The sequence below is a fragment of the Nilaparvata lugens genome, chromosome 1 (genome assembly GCF_014356525.2).
Source record: "Nilaparvata lugens isolate BPH chromosome 1, ASM1435652v1, whole genome shotgun sequence".
NCBI lineage: Eukaryota > Metazoa > Arthropoda > Insecta > Hemiptera > Delphacidae > Nilaparvata > Nilaparvata lugens.
Window position 1 is genome coordinate 94320145 of NC_052504.1, and position 19723 is coordinate 94339867.

At 31.1% G+C, this 19723-nt stretch overlaps 1 protein-coding gene and 1 non-coding gene across 2 annotated transcripts in view; both read right to left on the bottom strand.

The window, feature by feature from the left end:
• LOC111055039 (solute carrier organic anion transporter family member 74D) overlaps nt 1-19723 on the bottom strand; it is a 53744-nt gene that overhangs the window by 9544 nt on the left and 24477 nt on the right. Inside the window, exons 3-8 of the mRNA XM_039419634.1 lie at nt 18114-18347; nt 13147-13353; nt 9691-9831; nt 7560-7775; nt 4498-4662; nt 3356-3554 (exon numbers count right to left, since the gene is read on the bottom strand). Of these exons, the coding sequence (XP_039275568.1) occupies nt 3356-3554; nt 4498-4662; nt 7560-7775; nt 9691-9831; nt 13147-13353; nt 18114-18347 (1162 nt within the window). The remainder of the gene's footprint in view (nt 1-3355; nt 3555-4497; nt 4663-7559; nt 7776-9690; nt 9832-13146; nt 13354-18113; nt 18348-19723) is intronic.
• On the bottom strand, nt 4803-4888 carry LOC120349540. The gene has a single exon (XR_005570380.1). It is a non-coding gene; the product is annotated as a small nucleolar RNA snoR27 (small nucleolar RNA).

A 19723-nucleotide genomic window follows, 5' to 3' on the forward strand; every position in this document is an offset into this window, starting at 1 on the left:
ACCTAAATTTGGGAGAGAAAAAGTACAAGATATTCTTAGTTGAATGAAAAAGACTAAGAAATTGTCAAAAAACCACTGATTTATTGATAATTAGAAAGACCGGTTTCGGTTATTACACCATTGTCAATCTCTGATAAACTAAAACTAGATAAAAGAGCAGCAGAATTTATACTAGTAGGCGAGTACTGCTATTGGTCGAGGGCATGAACGCCTGCCATTGGCCTAGCTAGACAGTCTCCTCCCACTCAACGGTGTGACAAAATGGCGGCTTAAGCATTATCAATAAATCAGTGGTTTTTTGACAATTTCTTAGTCTTTTTCATTCAATATGAATAATTAACACAATATCAACTTCTCAACTACACAAAAAATATTCTTAGTTTTTCTTTCCCGATCTGTGCTTCATTGTGAAAAGGAATTGATAAAGAATAAAATAATAAGACTCATGATCAGTATTCTAATATGAATAGGCTTCATTATTAAAAGGTGAAATATTTGAATTTCATCGTTGATTTGATTATTATAAAAATAAATACATTCTACCCTTTTTCAAATCTTGTTATCTAAAAAAGTCTATACTAGTTGTTCTGTGAACAGTAGACCTCACGCAGTATTCTCATCCACAAGTACCTGATTGAAACTATAGACCTTATGGAAATACAGCAATAGACTTGCTTCTCCACACATCTGTGTAATCACTTGTCAGCTGATTTATGATGAATAATTTTATAGTCTGATATTTACTCTAATATTGAAGTATGAAGGAGGCTCCTTTTTCCTTTTATATTATCCTTGAAATGAAAAATTTTCAAAAACCTTCTATTTACGTCGACGCGCAATTAAAAAAGGAACATACCTGTCAAATTTCATGAAAATCTATTAGCGCGTTTCGCCGTAAATGCGCAACATATAAACATTTAAGCAATTAAACATTTAAAAATTTAAACATTAAGAGGAATGCCAAACCGTAGACTTGAATCTTAGACCTCACTTCGCTCGGTCAATAAATCTATAATGTAGATTCATAGTTAGTATTCTAATATGAATAGGCTTCATAATTGAAAAGTGAATTATTTGAATTTCATCATTGATTTGATTATTATAAAAATAAATACATTATACCCTTTCCCAAATCTTGTTATCTAAAAACGTCTATATAAACACTACTAGTTTCAGCTTTCAAGACTTTTTTATATATAATTGTATATGTTGATTGAAGAGTTGAAAAACCTCTACTGAAATACATTGAACGTTGAAAGTGGAATAGAACGTGTAAACGATCTAATTAAAATCGTATCTTGATATTACATTGATCTTCCTTTTGTCCTTTTGATGTACCACAAAGTTATATGAGGATGTAATATTTTTGTGTTTTTGCACTTTGGAAACCCAAATCGAATGATCTTATCAAACCTCTCTTTGGAGTAATTCAATAGGAAAGAAATCCTGGAAATTCCAGTAGCCTACGATATTGTAAAGTATTTCAATCCACAAGAAGTCTTTTGAATGAGAATTTGTTTTTCGTCCCACTTGGATGTAATGAGCTGGTTTACGTGCGTCATATGGAGGCCGAAAGTGATTGTTTTCTGACCAGGCCGGTAAAATTTTTACGGCCCTAGGGCTGTAAAATAACCTTGAAGTCAGCTGATTCTGATTTGATGTGAACGTGTTTACAAAATAGTTTATGAAACGGAATCAGTTTATGCTTCTAGAATTGAATAAAGTATTTTGTAATAAGATACTATCATTCTATTTGGATAAATGAAATACAAATAAGATATTATAAACTATTCAAATTCAATTTTCAGAGTATAATAGAATCTAACCTCAAACCTCCTACTAAAGCGTTTATCACGGAACATGGTTGATAAACGGAATCATTTTATGCTTCTAGAATTCAATAAAGTATTCTGTAATAATATAGGCCTTCTATCATTTTATTTAAATGAATAAAATACAGATAAGATATATATTATCAACTATTCAAATAATTCGATTTTCAGAGAGGATAGAACTTCTAACCTAAACTTCCATTGACATTCAGATCACATCAAATTTGCCAAATTTAAAGTGTGCTAAAACAGCTGATCAAAAACTTTTTCAAGTGTGATAAACCAGCTGATCAAAAACTTTTCATTATTTGTGTTTATCATTCAATAATTAAAACATTTATAATAATATCATCTTATTGTCATTTGGAAGAATAAAAAGTATAAACTCAACCTCTTACATAATTGAACATAATCTTTTAGGTTATTTAGACAAATCAGAATAAAAAATAAAAATACTTGGACAATTTCTTGATATTCAGATTACCTCAGATTTGCTAGAGCTATGACCTTCCACTTTTGCTTTCGGAAGTGCTTATAATAGACAACGAGAATAATTATTATTCTCATAAATATATTGTTTATTTTTCTGTGTGGCGAAAAATAACGTTCTCACCATGGGCAAAAATGTTTTTCCGGCTCTCCGAGGCCTACGGCCTCGGACTTGAAAACCGATTTCGAGCCAGAAAAGTCTCATTTTCGGCCCTAGGTGCGAAATATACTATTTCGTCCCACTTGGATGTAATGAGCTGGTTTACGTGCATCATATGGAGGCCGAAAGTGAAAACGGCTCTAGGGCTGTAAAATAACCTTGAAGTCAGCTGATTCTGATTTGATGTGAACATGTTTACAAAATAGTTTATGAAACGGAATCAGTTTATGCTTCTGAATAAAGTATTTTGAAATAAGATACTATCATTTTATTTGGATGAATGAAATACAAATAAGATATTATAAACTATTCAAATTCGATTTTCAGAGTAGGATAGAACTTCTAACCTAAACTTCCCAAGTCGATGACAACAAGCATTGTTGACGATGATATTCAGATTGGCCAAATTTCAAGTGTGCTAAAACAGCTGATCAAACAACTTTTCATTATTTGTGTTTATTATTCAATAGGTCTAATTAAAACATTTATAATAATATCATCTTATTGTCATTTGAAAGAATAAAAAAGTATAAACTCAACCTCTCACATTATTGAACATAATCTTTTAGGTTATTTAGACAAATCAGAATAAAAAATAAAAATACTTGGACAATTTACTGATATTCAGATTACCTCAGATTTGCTAGAGCTATGACCTTCCACTTTTGCTTTCGGAAGTACTTGATGAATAATAATTCTCATATATATATTGTTTATTTTTCTGTGTGGCGAAAAATAGCGTTCGTACCACGGGCAAAAATGTTTTTCTGGCTCTCAATCTTTTCTAGTCCTCGGCATACGGCCTCGGACTTGAAAACCGATTTCGAGCCGGAAAAGTCTCATTTTCGGCCCTAGGTGCGAAATATACTATTACCTGTTTATATTGCTGCTGTCATATCCCATCAGACTGCTACTTTTACAGCTAATAAAAATGAATGCCAACTCGCCAATCACAAAGGAGATGCCGACAACAACATTCCATGACAAAAGGAAAACGGGCCTCGGTCTGAATTTCGATATGAGGAAGCCAGATCCTAGGAACGCTATTGTCATTGACAGAATTGTGGTTGGACCTGTAATAGAGAATTGTAATTTTTTTATCTTTTTTTCAAAAAGAGAATTAACATCTTACATGAAAACACATCCTTGAATACAGTAATTGTGAAATTGTAATATATTTGTGACTATTCAATTGATTCCATTCAATTTAAAAATATTAAACTCTATTACTTGCTCTATTTCTTCATTATTATCATCATCATCATCATCATAATTGAAAAAAATTCATAATTCTATCAATAAGGCCAAGAAAATTGATATTTTTTTTGCTTTTTATGTATGGAATAGAATAAATTATAGTACCTTTTTTCAAATTAATAAAATAATAGGTTACAAATACAAACCTTTAACAACTAGTTTCAGTGATCCACACCATCTTCAGGTTTAAAATTTATTAAAAAAAAATCACTAAAACTAGTTGTTAAAATTAGTATTTTCAATCTATTGTTTTATTGATTTCAAAAAAAGGTAGGCCTACTATGATTATATTATATAAATAAGAATAAGTAGCCCTGAATTCATAAATTTTAAGAAGATATTATTTTTTCTGTTCATTAAATAATTAGTTCTTCTAAAAAAATGTGGATAGGGTAATTTTACTGCTCATCAACATATTTCTATCATAGTGTTTTATTCTAAAAAGGGGTTCATTTCTTTCAAAACTTGAATATTAGTAATGAGCTACAGTACAAAAATGAAATTTATATAATAATTATAGACATGTATGCATATTGTTTTGAAGGAAAAAATAAACTATTGATTGTTTGATTGATTGAACGGTATACTAAATCAAAGAGATTATAATTTGCTTCCATAATACCATTGTAATGATATCTTACTGTTCAAAATAAAATACATTTATCACGGAATAATCTTCCTCCAGTTATAAAGCTTAGTGACTGAAGAAAAGTCTTTATTAGCTTACTTGTAAATTGAAAGTATTTATATTTTACTAACCAATAATGAAGCTAGCGTCGGCAGCAGAAATTTGGAATTGGATTTCTAAGTACTTGGTAATGTAAGTTATGTAGCCTGAGCCTCCAAGGATGTAGAAAACACCAGAGAAAATATTTATTATCAGTAACTTGTTCTTCAGTAATCGTGCTAAAGCGGCTGGGAAATCTGAAACGAAAAAACACTTGCTATAAAATAGCCCAGTGACAATAAAAAACCAATAATCTATCATTGATGAGACAATTCATGAGTCATTTCACTTATTCAATGACCTTTTTCATAGCTGATTCCTTTCTATTCATTATTAAATTGAATCTCATTCTCCTTTATTGTGATTTATAACTTCTACTTGGATATTTCAGAAAGAAAACGCCACAGAGATCCTGGATTCAAAATGTCTAAAAAGGAAATGCTTATATTTTCCTGGAGCCGGAATCCGTTACAAGTATTTTATATCAATAATTGAGTATTTTGATTGAAGATTGATCAATAAAATTGATTTCACTTACCGAAATTAAATTATTTATTATTTGAGTGTTGACAATACGCCTACTCATCTGCCGTTGAATTTTAATGAGTATAAAGTAGTAGTTACATATCTATGTAGGTGAAAAGAGAACTTTTTTTAATTAACACTATATAGGGGATACAAATAACTGGAAAGTATTAGGCACCTAACCCTTCTGCAATATATTAACCATTATTATCGTATTGTATAACCGTTTTTATTGTATTGTTTTCAATTTGATGAAATTTATTTGATTTTGATTATTGATCAATAATTTTTTTCAATTGAAACATTTCATTATTACAATATTATTGAAACATATAATTATTTCATCAATTGTAAATGTAGCTGGATTCGAACTGCCAAGACGGACGTGGGCGGCCCTCAACAGGGTTAGGACTGGCCACGGGAGATGCTGGGCTTTTCTTAATGACTGGGGCAGTTTACCTTCCCCTGTTTGTGATTGTAGAGAGGCTAGACAGACGATGAAGCACATCATCAGAGATTGTAATATACGTGCCTACCAAGGCGATTTGAATGATTTTATCTCGGCTTCTCCACAATCACAACACTACATTGACAACCTCGACATCAAAATGTAGTATATTTACTATATTTTATAACCTATGACAACGGTCTCATGACAGTGAAACACTAGTGTTTGTGTGCGTCTATACACATAGACGTCTATGTATATATGTGCCATACGCTAATAATATAATAATAATAATAATAATAATAATAATAATATAATAATAATAATAATAATAATATAATAATAATAATAATAATAATAATAATATAATAATAATAATAATAATAATATATAATAATAATAATAATAATAATAATTTTTCCTTTCCTTTTCCTTTTTCCTTCGTCCTGGTACCCCAGAAGAAGGGAGTTTATTATAGAAAATATAACAAACAAAAATGAAAAATACACTTATAAAAGAAATCTTACAACAAAACAAATGAAGAATAATAAAAAAAAGCAAGAATGACAAAAGATAAGAAGATTCCCTTTCAGTAGAACATTTCAAATATTATAAACCAGACGAATTATAAATTCTCCAAAACCTTCTAAAGAAGGTTTGACTGGAGGAGTCAAGTTTTACATTATATTAATATAATAATAATAATAATAATAATAATAATAATATATAATATAATAATAATAATATAATAATAATATAATAATAATAATAATAATAATAATAATAATAGAATAATATACAATGAAATATCCTTAGATTATTGAATTTTCCACTCTTTTATAATTTAATTGTAAATGTTTGCTCAGTAAATTAGATACAAATTTTATAAAGTGGAAAATATTAAATTCTTTCTGGACTAGTATATGAATCAAAATTCGGGGGAGAGCAGTTTTGAGCTGTGCCTGTTGGTCCTCCCCAATTATTAAAATGGATAATTACGTATCTTGAATCAATAAATGAATTATAAATTCTATCTTGATCTTCTCCTTAGTGTGTAGCTTCTATAGTCAGGTCCACACTATAATGGTAGTGTTTAATTAGCAATGGTATTACTATCCTTGTCTATCATTCAACAAAGCGGATAGCGCTATCTCTTTCTCGCTTAAATTTATATTAAATACTTAAATTTATTCTATATCAATACCTCCCTGAAAAAAATCCATTTTTAAAAATTTGTACACAATTACAGTTCGCCGAGTGCATGATGAGGTCCACGTTATAATGGCAGTGTTTGATTAGCAATGGCATTTCTATCCTTGTCTACCATTGATCAAAACGGATAGCGCTATCTCTTTCTCGCTTTGCAATGTTACCAGATCGTGTTTTAAGAATGTACATTTAATAATATATTAACAAAATATTTTATCTTAATTATGGAAATGCATTATCAAATTATTGAAAAATATAATAATTTCTTGATTAATAAAATATAATTGTTTATTTTAAACGAGAATTAACAGTAAATATTACATCAATAAACCTGTATCAGCTACCGTCTATAGAAGGCATCGACAAGACAGAGGATCGGCAACGTTGCTCTGCTATCTTTCTTCACTGCCATTATAACGTGGACCTCACTATAGAGTTTTTGGTAGAGGCAAGAGATTTGTGATACATTAAAATATCGATATCTGACAAATGAATACCGTTACACAAAAGGTTTATTCATTTTCCAATTTCACCTAGATACTTTCCAATTTGAATAAAAATATTTATTATTAATATTGTGCTGTCTTTACCAGCATATCAAACATTACAGAGGTGAATAATATACAGTTAATGATCCTCTATTGTTAAAGTATTGGAACGTACAATATATGTTTATTAATTTGAACTAATATACTGTAGGCCACATAATGTAGGCTATATATACTGTATAATATGCTATTATATAATATGCAATTGGTAATTTAATCGTTATTAAGCCTGAATGTTGGGAGAGGAAAATTGAAACGTGGTAGCTTTTACTGCATTTTAGATTTTGAAAAAATTAATCCTCCAAATATCAAGAACACGGTGATACAGCTTGGAATTTTTAGGATTGATTTTGAAAACTGTTACCTTTCAACTTTGGAGCCTTCTGTTTTTCCTCGGTTATTTGAAAGGCTTCAACAGGATCCAAATTTGGAACAGTTTTCTCTTGGTCCAGTGAAATCTTCTGATTTTTAACATTATTCACAGCAACTCCCACTTGCGTCTTCTTGGGTGGCAGCTTCTTAGGGAAGCAGGAGATCAGGATTGAGAATAACAACATCACTGATCCAAGAATCATCCAACCTGAAATTCAAAAGTAGAGAATTAGAAAGTTTTGTCCACTTTATAATTTGTCATATTGCCCAAATTATCCACCAAAAATATGAAAAAATGGATCCCAGTAATTAGGCTACTGCTCTTACTTTTAATGGATCATTCTTCCTCAACATTCAACTCTTACCGTCTGCAAATTTATCTATTGGTATGATTTTTTGTGAATTTATATTGACTCGTTTCTCAATAATGATTTATAATGATATCGATCAATAGAAATATGTATCATTTTCCGTAGGCCTATATTATGAGTGAAAGGACCAACGTTTCTATCTATTAATGCTGTCATAAAAACGTAAAAAATCTAGTTCCGTTTGATCTGATAGAATTCATAATGACGGTAATATCGTACGAATAAAGATCGATGTGTCTGTGTACTGGGTCTTTAACTGTAGTTTTGCTGGGAATTTTGAAGCGTTTTTGAGAGTGGTGGCACATTATAATAAATGCAAATTTTTATCTTTAAGTGATTGTAGATTTTAGATTAGCTTTGAATTTAGAAGGTGCATATGGTCATTAAGATTGATTTCATCTACTGACCTGTATAGTTTTGCTGGGAATGTTGAAGCGTTTTCTAGGAGTTTTCTATAGGAGTCATTATACTAAATGTGAACATATCAGTTTTAAAGTAATTGTAGATTATTAGATTAGCTTCAAACTTGGAAGATGCCTTCTGATCATTTAGTTTGACTATATCTGACCATTAGTTTTGAAGAAATGGATTTGAAACATTTCCTGCTTTAACATTAAATAGATCAATGTTTCTCAACATTCAAAATCTCTTTCTGACTAAAAATTCATTTATTGGTATGTATTTTTGTGTGAATTTGTATTGCATGATTCCCCAATGATGATTCATAATGATATCAATAGAAATATGTCTCATTTTCCGTCAATTATGAGTGGAAGAACCATAACGTTTCTATCTATTAATGCTGTCATAAAAACGTAAAAATTTGATCTCATAAATTTGATGGAAAGCATGCATTGATTCAGTTTAAGAGAGAAATAATCTACTTATATTTCGATTTGGTGCTTTACAGTTTACTTTCTGGTAAAAAATGTGGTTGATTACTTACGGTACTTTTTCAAAAAATACATGGTCAACTACTGAATTAAAAACTTGATATTTTGTTAAAATATTTCAAATGTTTATACTTGAATAAATTAATTCATTTAGTCGTATGGTCCAACGCCAACACTAGCCTTGAAATTCTTCTCAGGAAATAAAATAAATAATCAGGTCTTAGACCCTCGTCTCCAAAACATAAAATATCAGTTTCAGGCCTAGCCTGAAAATTAAAATATTCGGTTCTTCTTCCAGAGTCACTCACAGTTCTATTGTTAGCTGCTTTAACCAGTCTACAGCTCTGTTTGTGGCTTCATGCAGCTCTCTTAGGTCTCCCTCAAAATAATGGATTGAGCATTCAGCAGTTATGTGGCTCATGGTTTGTGTTTGGCCACACTCACACAAATCTTGAATAAATTGAAATGATTACTAGGCTTTTTTATCTCTTGAACCGAATATTCTAATGTATTTCCTGGGGTATTCGATGATTCCCTGAAAGTTGATGTGTGCATTCAGTGAATTAATAATGATTATTCTTTAGGGCTACTCTCCAATTATGCCATTTTATGGCCGAAGCATGTCTTGATTAAATAGTTCTAAAAAGGGTACTCAGATTCATATTTTCATTTTCATCTATATTCATTATATTTATCATAATACGGGCTCTCAAGTGGTCAGCTATCTTAGTAGGTGCTTAAGGTGTGGGCCTATAATAATATGATTTCCAAGGAATTTAACATATGAAATCAGCAGTCATAAAATGATGAAATCTTTCAGATAACTTAGTTTTGTGAAAATTAAAAACAAAATGATTACCTAGCCACCAAGCTCCAAGCCAGCGAGGATCTTTCTGATCAATGATCGGAGTCAAAGTTGGGTCGATGTACAGCTTCAAGCACAAATATCCAACAACAAATCCAAAAGCTGGGCCAATCGTTCTCAAAGATAGAGTAAGGCCTGAAAAAGAAGATATGAGAGAATCTATCATACATAATATTTGAATACCAGTGCGAATTGAAATTGAAAGGATTTTTTTAAAGGTGTTTAAGATAGTCTATAGAGATTTTAGATTTTGGATGTGAATTAGCATTCTCTTCAACAATTATTATAATTGAAATTATCATGATTGATCAATGATGTAGAATTATTGATTTTTCTCTTCAAATTGTTTCAATTCAACACTAACGAAATTATGCTACTAGCCTACAGAATAGCTACAGAGTTGCTACTATAGACAGACAGACAAACAAAAGTTTATTTGTTGTTGGTTATCCATCTTGTTTCCACTATTATTATCACTATTAAATTTTATAAAACTTTAAAGTGAAAAAGCACTCACATTAATTGATGTGGCGACGTCCGTTTCGTGCTGGTATTGCACATTTTCAAGCCAAACAGGAACTCAGGAACAGGAGTTCCTGTTTGGCTTGAAAATGTGCAATACCAGCACGAAACGGACGTCGCCACATCAAATAATCTGAGTGGCTTTTCACTTTAAAGTTTCATAAAATTTAATAGTAAAAGTTTATTTATTTCAAAAAATAAAACATACTGTGCTCATTCATTGTAATACAAAAAGAAACTTAATAACCATTGTGTTCCAACATCATCCTAGAACCCAAATTATTTAAAAATAAATTTTAAGTAAAGTGTCTAAAATAAATGAAAGTATTGATTTAAATTTCAAATTTGAGTTTTATAAATCTTAATGTGGCTTAGGTTTCAAGGAAAACGATGAGAAACATAATTATACACACTTTTTTTTATGTATTTGAAACGACATGCAGTCGTTTCCGAGAAAATCTCGAAAAACCCTGTTTTTGACAACATTTTCGCCATTTTAGCCGCCATCTTGAATTGCATTTGATCGAAATTGTTCGTGTCGGATCCTTATAGTGAAAGGACCTTAAGTTCCAAATTTCAAATCATTCCGTTAATTGAGAGATGAGATATCGTGTACACAGACGCACATACACTCATACACACACACACACACACACACCACACACACACACACACACACACACACACACACCACACACACACACACACCACACACACACACACACACACACCACACACACACACACACATACAGACCAATACCCAAAAACCAGTTTTTTGGACTCAGGGACCTTGAAACGTATAGAAATATAGAAAATGGGGTACCTACCTTAATTTTTTTCGGAAAGCAATACTTTCCTTACCTATGGTAATAGGGCAAGGAAAGTATTAAATTTCAAGTAAAGTGTCTAAAATGAAATGAAAGTATTGATTTAAATTTCAAATTTGAGTTTATAAATCTTAATGTGGCTTAGGTTTCAAGGAAAACGATGAGAAACATAATTATATTTAAGGAAATGAGCACAATGAATAATATGAAAATGGTCTGCATGGGCTAGATGCCTGTGCGCAGACCAGAGTTAATAAAACATGTTTTTATAGGGAGAGAATATAGTATCAGAAAAATTTAGAATTTATATTTTTTATTTATAATATTTTCCTTCCTTTCGTTACTAAATAAGCTAACTTTAATAAAAGAATGAAACTGCAGATAGTAGGTAGGTTCCCTTCAGCACAAAAAAAATCATCAGTGTTAGTTTTGATGGTGACTATTGTAATTAGTTGAAATAATATTTTCTGATTCATCTATTCCTAATTGTAGTAAGAAAATCTTTAATTTTAATTTGAAATCTGTTTTGAAATTAATAGTGCCACTGTAACTTCCAGTAGTTAAACAATTTTCACAATAGCAATCTTCACAACCAATTAGCCTATCATTTGTAAACTAAAATAATTTTAAGAATATACAATAATATTTCCCTGATTATTGTGTATTTCACATTACACATTACATTTTAGTGAGAAAAATGCGTTAGACTTAGTGAAATTTGAAACTTTTGTTCTAAAAATTCTGTTATTCAAGTGTGTAATGAGGAAGCAGATCATGTTGAAATATAAACTATTGAATATATATTTTCTTTCATTGATTTCCCTACAGGATTTGCTTTCTCATGACTATAATGTCCAGAATAAAATGTCGATAGTTCACTGAATTTGGAGCTTACTAAAATGTGGATTCGAATGAATAGAAATCTTCAACGCTGTTCTCCATCACGAACTGCTTATTATTAAATCACTTTTTGCTATTAGAAAAAACGACTAGCAGTCAGATATTTTACAATAAATGAATTAATCACTCACTGTGACAACGAGATCTTTCGGCAGGTCCGCCATCTTCTTGGTTGTACTCATAGACAAGTAGAAGGATAGGATGGCAATTTTTAGTGTGCTGTTGGTTGTCTATTGGTATCAATTTGATTACCTTCTCAGCCACAATAAACCCAATAAAAAAATACAGACACTAATTCAATATACACCAATAGCACACTAAAAATTGCCATCCTATCTTTCTACTTGTCTATGAGAACAACCAAGAAGATGGCGGACCTGCCAAAAGATCTCGTTGTCAAAGTGAGTGATTAATTCATTTATTGTAAAATATCTGACTGCTAGTCGTTTTTTCTAATAGCAAAAAGTGATTGAATAGAAATCTCCACATTCATTATAAATTGAAGTTAGATTGATGTTTTGAATCGTGATCATCTTATAAAATGTTGAAAAATAACAATTCCAATGCTACTGTGAATTCTATAGAAATTTCTCCACTTCAATTGAAGTTAGAACTAGCATTATTCGAATTATTTCTCGAGTATTCCTCCTCTTGAATTGTTGAACGTGATAGCTGGAATATTCTTTGTCGTTTCTCCTAGAAATGTTCTCAAAAATATCTCTCCAACTCCTGATTATAAATATAAATTATAAATATTGTCTCAATATAAATTAATATGGGCAAAGATGAAAAATTACATAGAGAATGCATTTATTCAAATGCTAATTAATATATAATTATTATTGAACGAAAATCCTAAATAAATGCTGCAAATCACCCGAAGACCTCTGCTACTGCAGACATTGACAACAGGGCTAACATCTAGATGGAAATTCGATGAGAACTACTATCCAAAAATTATCCCGGGCTGGCAACTAATTTTTGGATAGTAGTTCTCATCGAATTTCCATCTAGCTGTTAGCTCTGTTGTCAATGTCTGCAGTAGCAGAGGTCTTCGGGGTGATTTGCAGCATTTATTTAGGATTTTCGTTCAATAATAATTATATATTATTTAATATGGGCAAGTTTTGTAATCGTGGATCTTCCATGATATTCTCTATAAAAATAATAATCTCTAACCAAACAAAACGTTCACCTACCAAGCAGCATGGGTGTATTTTTCTTCTTAGTATTGTCGTCAATGTACGTCTGACCCAGCGAATAGTATAACGTTGTGCCAATTCCAAGGAAAAACTGCGAGAAGAAAACTAGAAGCGGAGGAACTGATGAGAATTCGCCAACACTGTCATTGACTTTGCAGTGTGACTCCTCCCTGTTCTCACTAGAGCACAATAATGCGTCATCCTCTTGGCACATGCAACAAAAAGACATATCAAACTGAAAAATATTGTCAAAATTCAATTTACAGAACAATAAATTCAACAAGAAATATGTAGCTGAAAGGTATTAGGTGTTGCAGAACAATATTCACTTTACAAAACATTGTATGAGACAATATCAGCTGTGCTGAATAGTTAGTTGTGTTTTTTCTGGCTCTAAATTTTGTAAAATTATTCAAAAAATTTCCAATTAATGGTGATTTGAATGTGATATTTTTGTTTTTTATTTCATTTTCAACCGTCAAAATTTAAAAATCTTAGTTTTTGTTGTTTTTGAGAGAAAATGGACTAAATTTTAGTAAAGTGAAATCATAACCCTATTTTGGACTTTTAAAATGTTATCTAAATTTGGGAGAGAAATAGTACAAGGAGTATCCTTAGTTTTTTTCTCCCAATCAGTGTTTCTTTGTAAAAAATAAATATCTATGAATTTTGGGAATCTATCTCATCTTAATATTTATCATCAAACTGAAAAATATTGTCAAAATTCAATTTACAGAACAATAAATGCAACAAGAAATATGGAACTGAAAGGTATCAGGAGTATCATCACAATATTCACTTTACAAAACCATGTATGAAACAGTAGAAGATACGAATTTTGGAAATCTATCTCATCATAATATTTACTCCATGAAACACTTTGGAACAAGACATACAAAACTGAAAAATAAATACTTTATTAAAATGAACTCCATAGAACAATAAATTAATGAGACAAAACTTACAGTACGGAACTGATGAATAAGCTTATTCATTGGTTTTCCAGTTCATCCAGAAATCCAAAACACTATATTCACTCCAAGAATGGCATGATTTAAGTATGGAGAGCCTTTCTCACGGTATATAGAAGAAGAATTTTGATCTAAATACCGTGGCCTTTCTTGTCTATGATTTATTCCACTGTTTAAATATATTCATAGGATATATCTATAAATGTATCATTTATGTATAGAACTCATTTTTTGTTGAAGTTTATTGTGACGTGTGTTCCGACTCCATATTAACTTCTGTGAAACGCTTTATTTTGTATTTTTCTGTGTGACTATTGTATGTTTTATGTTTACTGATGACTATGTCTATTGCACTGTGTGTTTAATGACAATAAAGAATTCTATTTTATCCTATTCCATCACAACATTCTCTTTATATTTGGCCATCACTTCATATTACACCATTGAGAAAAAACTATAATTCAAACTGAAAATATTGTCAGATTCATCAGAATTTACTTCATAAAAACTTTGCGGCAAAGCATTGTCAAACTGAAAAAAGTTACTTGAAAAAATTGTCTCAAATCTTGCTGTACGATTTGATTTTTGATTCAAATTCAAAATTTCTAGTTTATTTATTTCTGGACTGGAAAGCGGACTCAAATCAATTCAAGTGGATAGCATGACCTATAATTTTTATTCATTCATAACTCTACCTTCATTGTATTATCATTCATCCCATCATCATCACCTCGGCTTAAAATACTTCTAGAAAGTCGCCTTTATGAAATAATAAATAATAAATTTAGATGAGACTTTCACGCATTTCAATAGAGTGAAATAGAAATTAATACTGTTTGTCAAATAACAATAATAACAATTTTTCATAAAAAATGGTACTGTACTGTTTGGTACACAAAATTTCAATATAATATGATATGTATTTTTGTATAACAGCATTCATAGAGTTCCTTCCAGATATGAGATATTATTGCGAAAAATTTGAACTTTCTAAGTTTTTAGGATAAGTTATCCAGTGTAATTCAATCTGAACTGTTAGCATTGATCAAATGAGAAGATCTGTGGGTGAGTATAAATTGAGTCAGATAATATTAAGACTATTGGACTATATAGTCTCGTGAAGTCTCGTATAGTCTCGTATAGTCTCGTGTATTAATTAATATATAATACTATAGTATTAATATAAGACTATATTAATATTAAGACTATTAGACTGTATATTGGGATTAGTTCAAAATCTTTCTTTTTATAAGATTGAAACAATCTTTAAAAGATCACTTATCACATTTTTCTTTGAATGCTAATAAAAGTAATAGGGCATGGTACAGTACAAGACTGACATGATGAATCTCTCATTTGAATTGAATGCAATTTTCGGGAAAAGTTAAATTGTGCACAATGCTTTCAATTATGGGCGTTTTCTTGAATTAAATAGAATGGGCTGTTGTTGGTATAGTCTTCTGATTTTCTATAAGTTTCCTCACATCATTATATACTCTTGCGTTTAAATGGAATGGCATTAGTGTCCGAGACAAAATAATTTAAAAGTGTACTGAGATTTTTTCTATAAGAGAGTTTCTAGGGTCTGCAGCAGCTCCTCCATGCGTACAAGGAAGCTTCCCTTGCATGAGAGTATTTATTGTCAAGAGAATTAATATTTATATTTTTATTTATATTAAAAGTAGCAAAGGCAACTCTTGCGTTTGTTTCTAGTCTAGATTGGAAACTAGATTTTGCTATACTAGATGACTGGATATTATAAAAAATATTGTTTGAATTTTTAAAAATTATCCTTATAGCCTACTACATTCAGGAGAACGTTGACAAATTGCCAATAAAGTGGGGAGCTATTCAAGTGGACTGGTAGATGAATTAATGTTTTGAAGAAGTTGAAATAAAGTAATTGGTGAGAAACAATCAATCAATCAATCAATTAATTCATTTATTTCACAAACAAACATAATACAGAATAAAAAAGAAAGATTTTTCTCTTTAAACAATTTTTTCTCTCCATCCTGCGAAATCTGTTGAGTCTGATATTAAGTATTCTTCTATGAATGATGTTTTTATAATGATCCTATAGATGGTAGTTTTGGAATTATTAAGCTGGTGTTACTGCTGTTCATCCTACTTACTAACTGTGTCTCACACACAGAAAACTTGTGTTTCACCACTCATACAGCTTGAACTTCTAGTTCTATAAACTATGAAGTATTTGAACAATTCACATAGCTACCGTATCAAAAATTCATTATAATCTCGAAATATTATTGAACGAATAGGAATTACAGTAAACCACTTCACTTATTTGTGAAATTGAGTAGACTACTTTTTTACTTTCCTGCCCTATTACCATAGGTAAGAAAAGTATTGCTTTCCGAAAAAAGTTAAGGTACCCAATTTCTAAATTTCTATACGTTTCAAGGCTCCCTGAGTCCAAAAAAGTGGTTTTTGGGTATTGGTCTGTATGTGTATGAGTGTATGTGCGTCTGTGTACACGATATATCTCATCTCTCAATCAACGGAATAACTCGAAATTTGGAACTTAAGGCCCTTACAATATAAGGATCCGACACGAACAATTTCGATCTAATGCAATTCAAGAAGGCGGATAAAATTGCGAAAATGATGTCAGAAACAGGTTTTTTTCGCGATTTTCTCGAAAACGGCTCCAATGATTTTGATCAAATTTATACCTAAAATAGACATTGATAAGCTCTATCAACTGCTACAAGTCCCATATCTGTAAACATTTCAGGAGCTCCGCCACATCTATGCAAAGTTTGATTTTAGATTTCCAATTATCAGACTCCACATACAATTTAAACAAAAAATTTCATGTGGAAAATATTGAGACTGAATATCTCTACAATAATTGTTCAGTAACTTTTTTACCTAAAATTTAAAATAAGCTCGAAATTCGAGAAAATATTATTATTTCAATTGCGAACTGTTGGCAACTGTTGATTCTATTAAATCATTCACTATGAAGAGATAGCAGACTTCGTGTGTCTCCAGCGTTATTGTCCTGTCACCAGCTGGCTTGGATTTTTGAATAGTAGACTTGAGATGCACGTGAACACTAGCGTCAGGTGATACATTTTCATAACGGCAAGGAAAGTTGTGTGAGTGCACCACACCAGATTTTTTCTTGAAGCTCTCTAATCTTGTTTGTCATTTACAATAGCTGCTGAGACAATGCAAAGCCGAAAGTAACTCAAGTGAGATTTTAATGTGCCAGCATTGCTTGTAAGGGAATAATTGATGCTATCTATATAATAAGAGAGAGTAGGGTTGTGTTTGTTCGCATCAAAACATGTCAACTTGTGGATTGCATACCGGAAAAACGGGAATGATTTAGATTTCCGAATTTTGCACATAGATTCTAAAAATATCAATCTCGTGCACCTGGAAGCCCAAATTTTTATTTTCCTTTTAGATTTTTCAGAATTAATGTTTAAATTTCATTAATGGTACATTCGATTTCATTAAAAAATCACCAAATCATATGGTCGAAATTAAAAAAAGGTACATCTGTTTCTATATTGCTTTCTACCTGAAAAACATAGTTTTGAAACTTCGTTTTCCTGATGCAATGTTTAGGCCTACACGTGGCATGGATTATTAATTTTTCAGCTAGAACAATTTTTGAGACAAATGCAAAATAAACGTCTACAGTTTGATCAATGCTGTATCGGCAATATGTAAACGCATGCAATATGTCTTTCAATGAAGGTGTTGTTATTTACATAAAGAAATTATATTCTTCCAGTTTTATTCAATTAAAATTTCAAAATTATTCGAGCCCTGATAGAATGACTGACTCACTGTACATAGGCCTATTTTGAATTCTTCTAGATTTCATTACGTCAAGTTTTAAGAAAGACCCTTGCGAAGCACGGGTTACCTGCTAGTTGTTTATAAGGATTGAAGTGATTTTGAAGTGAATCTTCAATAGTATAAGATATGATAATGAATAAATTCTCCTCTTACTGTTGAACTTGGTGGAGTTCATATCAGGATGACTGGTGAGGAACTCCTTGGTGAGCGAGAGAGCGGTGCTCCCTGGGCCATACAGGAAGTGCGGCACGGCTAATATGAAGCAAGAGGCAGCCGAGAAGGCGACGCCCCACGCGATCCACAGCGGTCGGTTCCTCTGACCGCCGTAATAGGTCAGCAGCAGTGATAAAAGCACCTGACTTACCTCGTTACCGCTCATCATGAAACCTGCAAACAAGAAAAAATCATTTACACATATAAAAAAATTAATATAATTTTATTGCCGCTCAACATTACAATAGTTATGGACAACGAATAATATAGTGAGTTCCACGTTGTAATGAGAGTGGAGAAAGAGAGAAAGATAAGAGAGCAGCGTTGCCGATTCTCTCCCTTGCCTTCTATTAAAGCTAACACCGATAATATATCTGATGAAATATCAATTTTCATTCTTGTTGAAAATGATAAATTATATTTTATTCGGCAAGAAAATTATTTTGCAATGATCTAATAATAGATTTTTATAATTGAGATTGGAAATTCAATTTACAAAGAATGGCCAAAAATAACTCAACAAAAAGTTATTTTTGGTTATATTTAGTAAATTTGAAAACTTCCTCGAAAATTGATATTTTTAGAAAATTTTTGTTTTATTCAATCAACAATACCATGAAGAATTTATCATCTGAGTTTCATTGTGTTATCTCTTACCGAATTTGAAATGTTCTATCTCAAAAATTTAAACTTTAGGCGCTCATATCTCAAAAAGTAATAATCGAAAAATGTTTTCCTGAGAAAACTTTTTCATTTTGATAGCTTGATGATATACAAATCCGAAAATATAACAATATTTGAAATAGGCCTATATCACATATTAAAATGAAATAATATATCAATAATTGATATATTATTTCATTTGTGATATATTTATTGTGATATATATTTCAAATATTGATATATTTTCGGATTTGTATATCATCAAGCTATCAAAATGAAAAAGTTTTCTCAGGAAATTGATATATTTGAAATATATCACCAGTAGTAAGTTCATTTTTAGACTTTGCACAGCTTTAGTTGTATTTCTACATTGTTAAAAAGCTGATCTGGCAACGTTTCGGGCTAGAAAAGGATAGCGCTCTGTCAAGGGTAAAAAACCAATGTTGATCAAATACTGCTATTATAATTTGGACCTCACTATACAATTTTAGCTTAGACTAGCCACTATCAAAGACATGTGTGCACACACAAATGTTCATCATGCAATCACACATGTTCGCTGGCATGTTTTTCATTAGCGACAGGCTTCTAAAATCAACCAATAACAATACATAAACCACTGCAAAATTACAAATTACAATAATTGTAACCTCAAAAAAAGTAGTGAAGACAGAATAAACAACAAAACATGGAAGATTCAAACACCTTATATCAAAAACCTCGAATCCCATCTCCAATGACACAGATAGTATGACGAACATGTGTGTTCACAAATGTTCAACACACTTTTCCCTACGACATGGCCACCATGTGCGTAGATCCTGGGGGGGGGGGCACGGGGGACGGTTCCCCCCCAATATTTTTTGGTATAGGTTATGTCCCCCGGA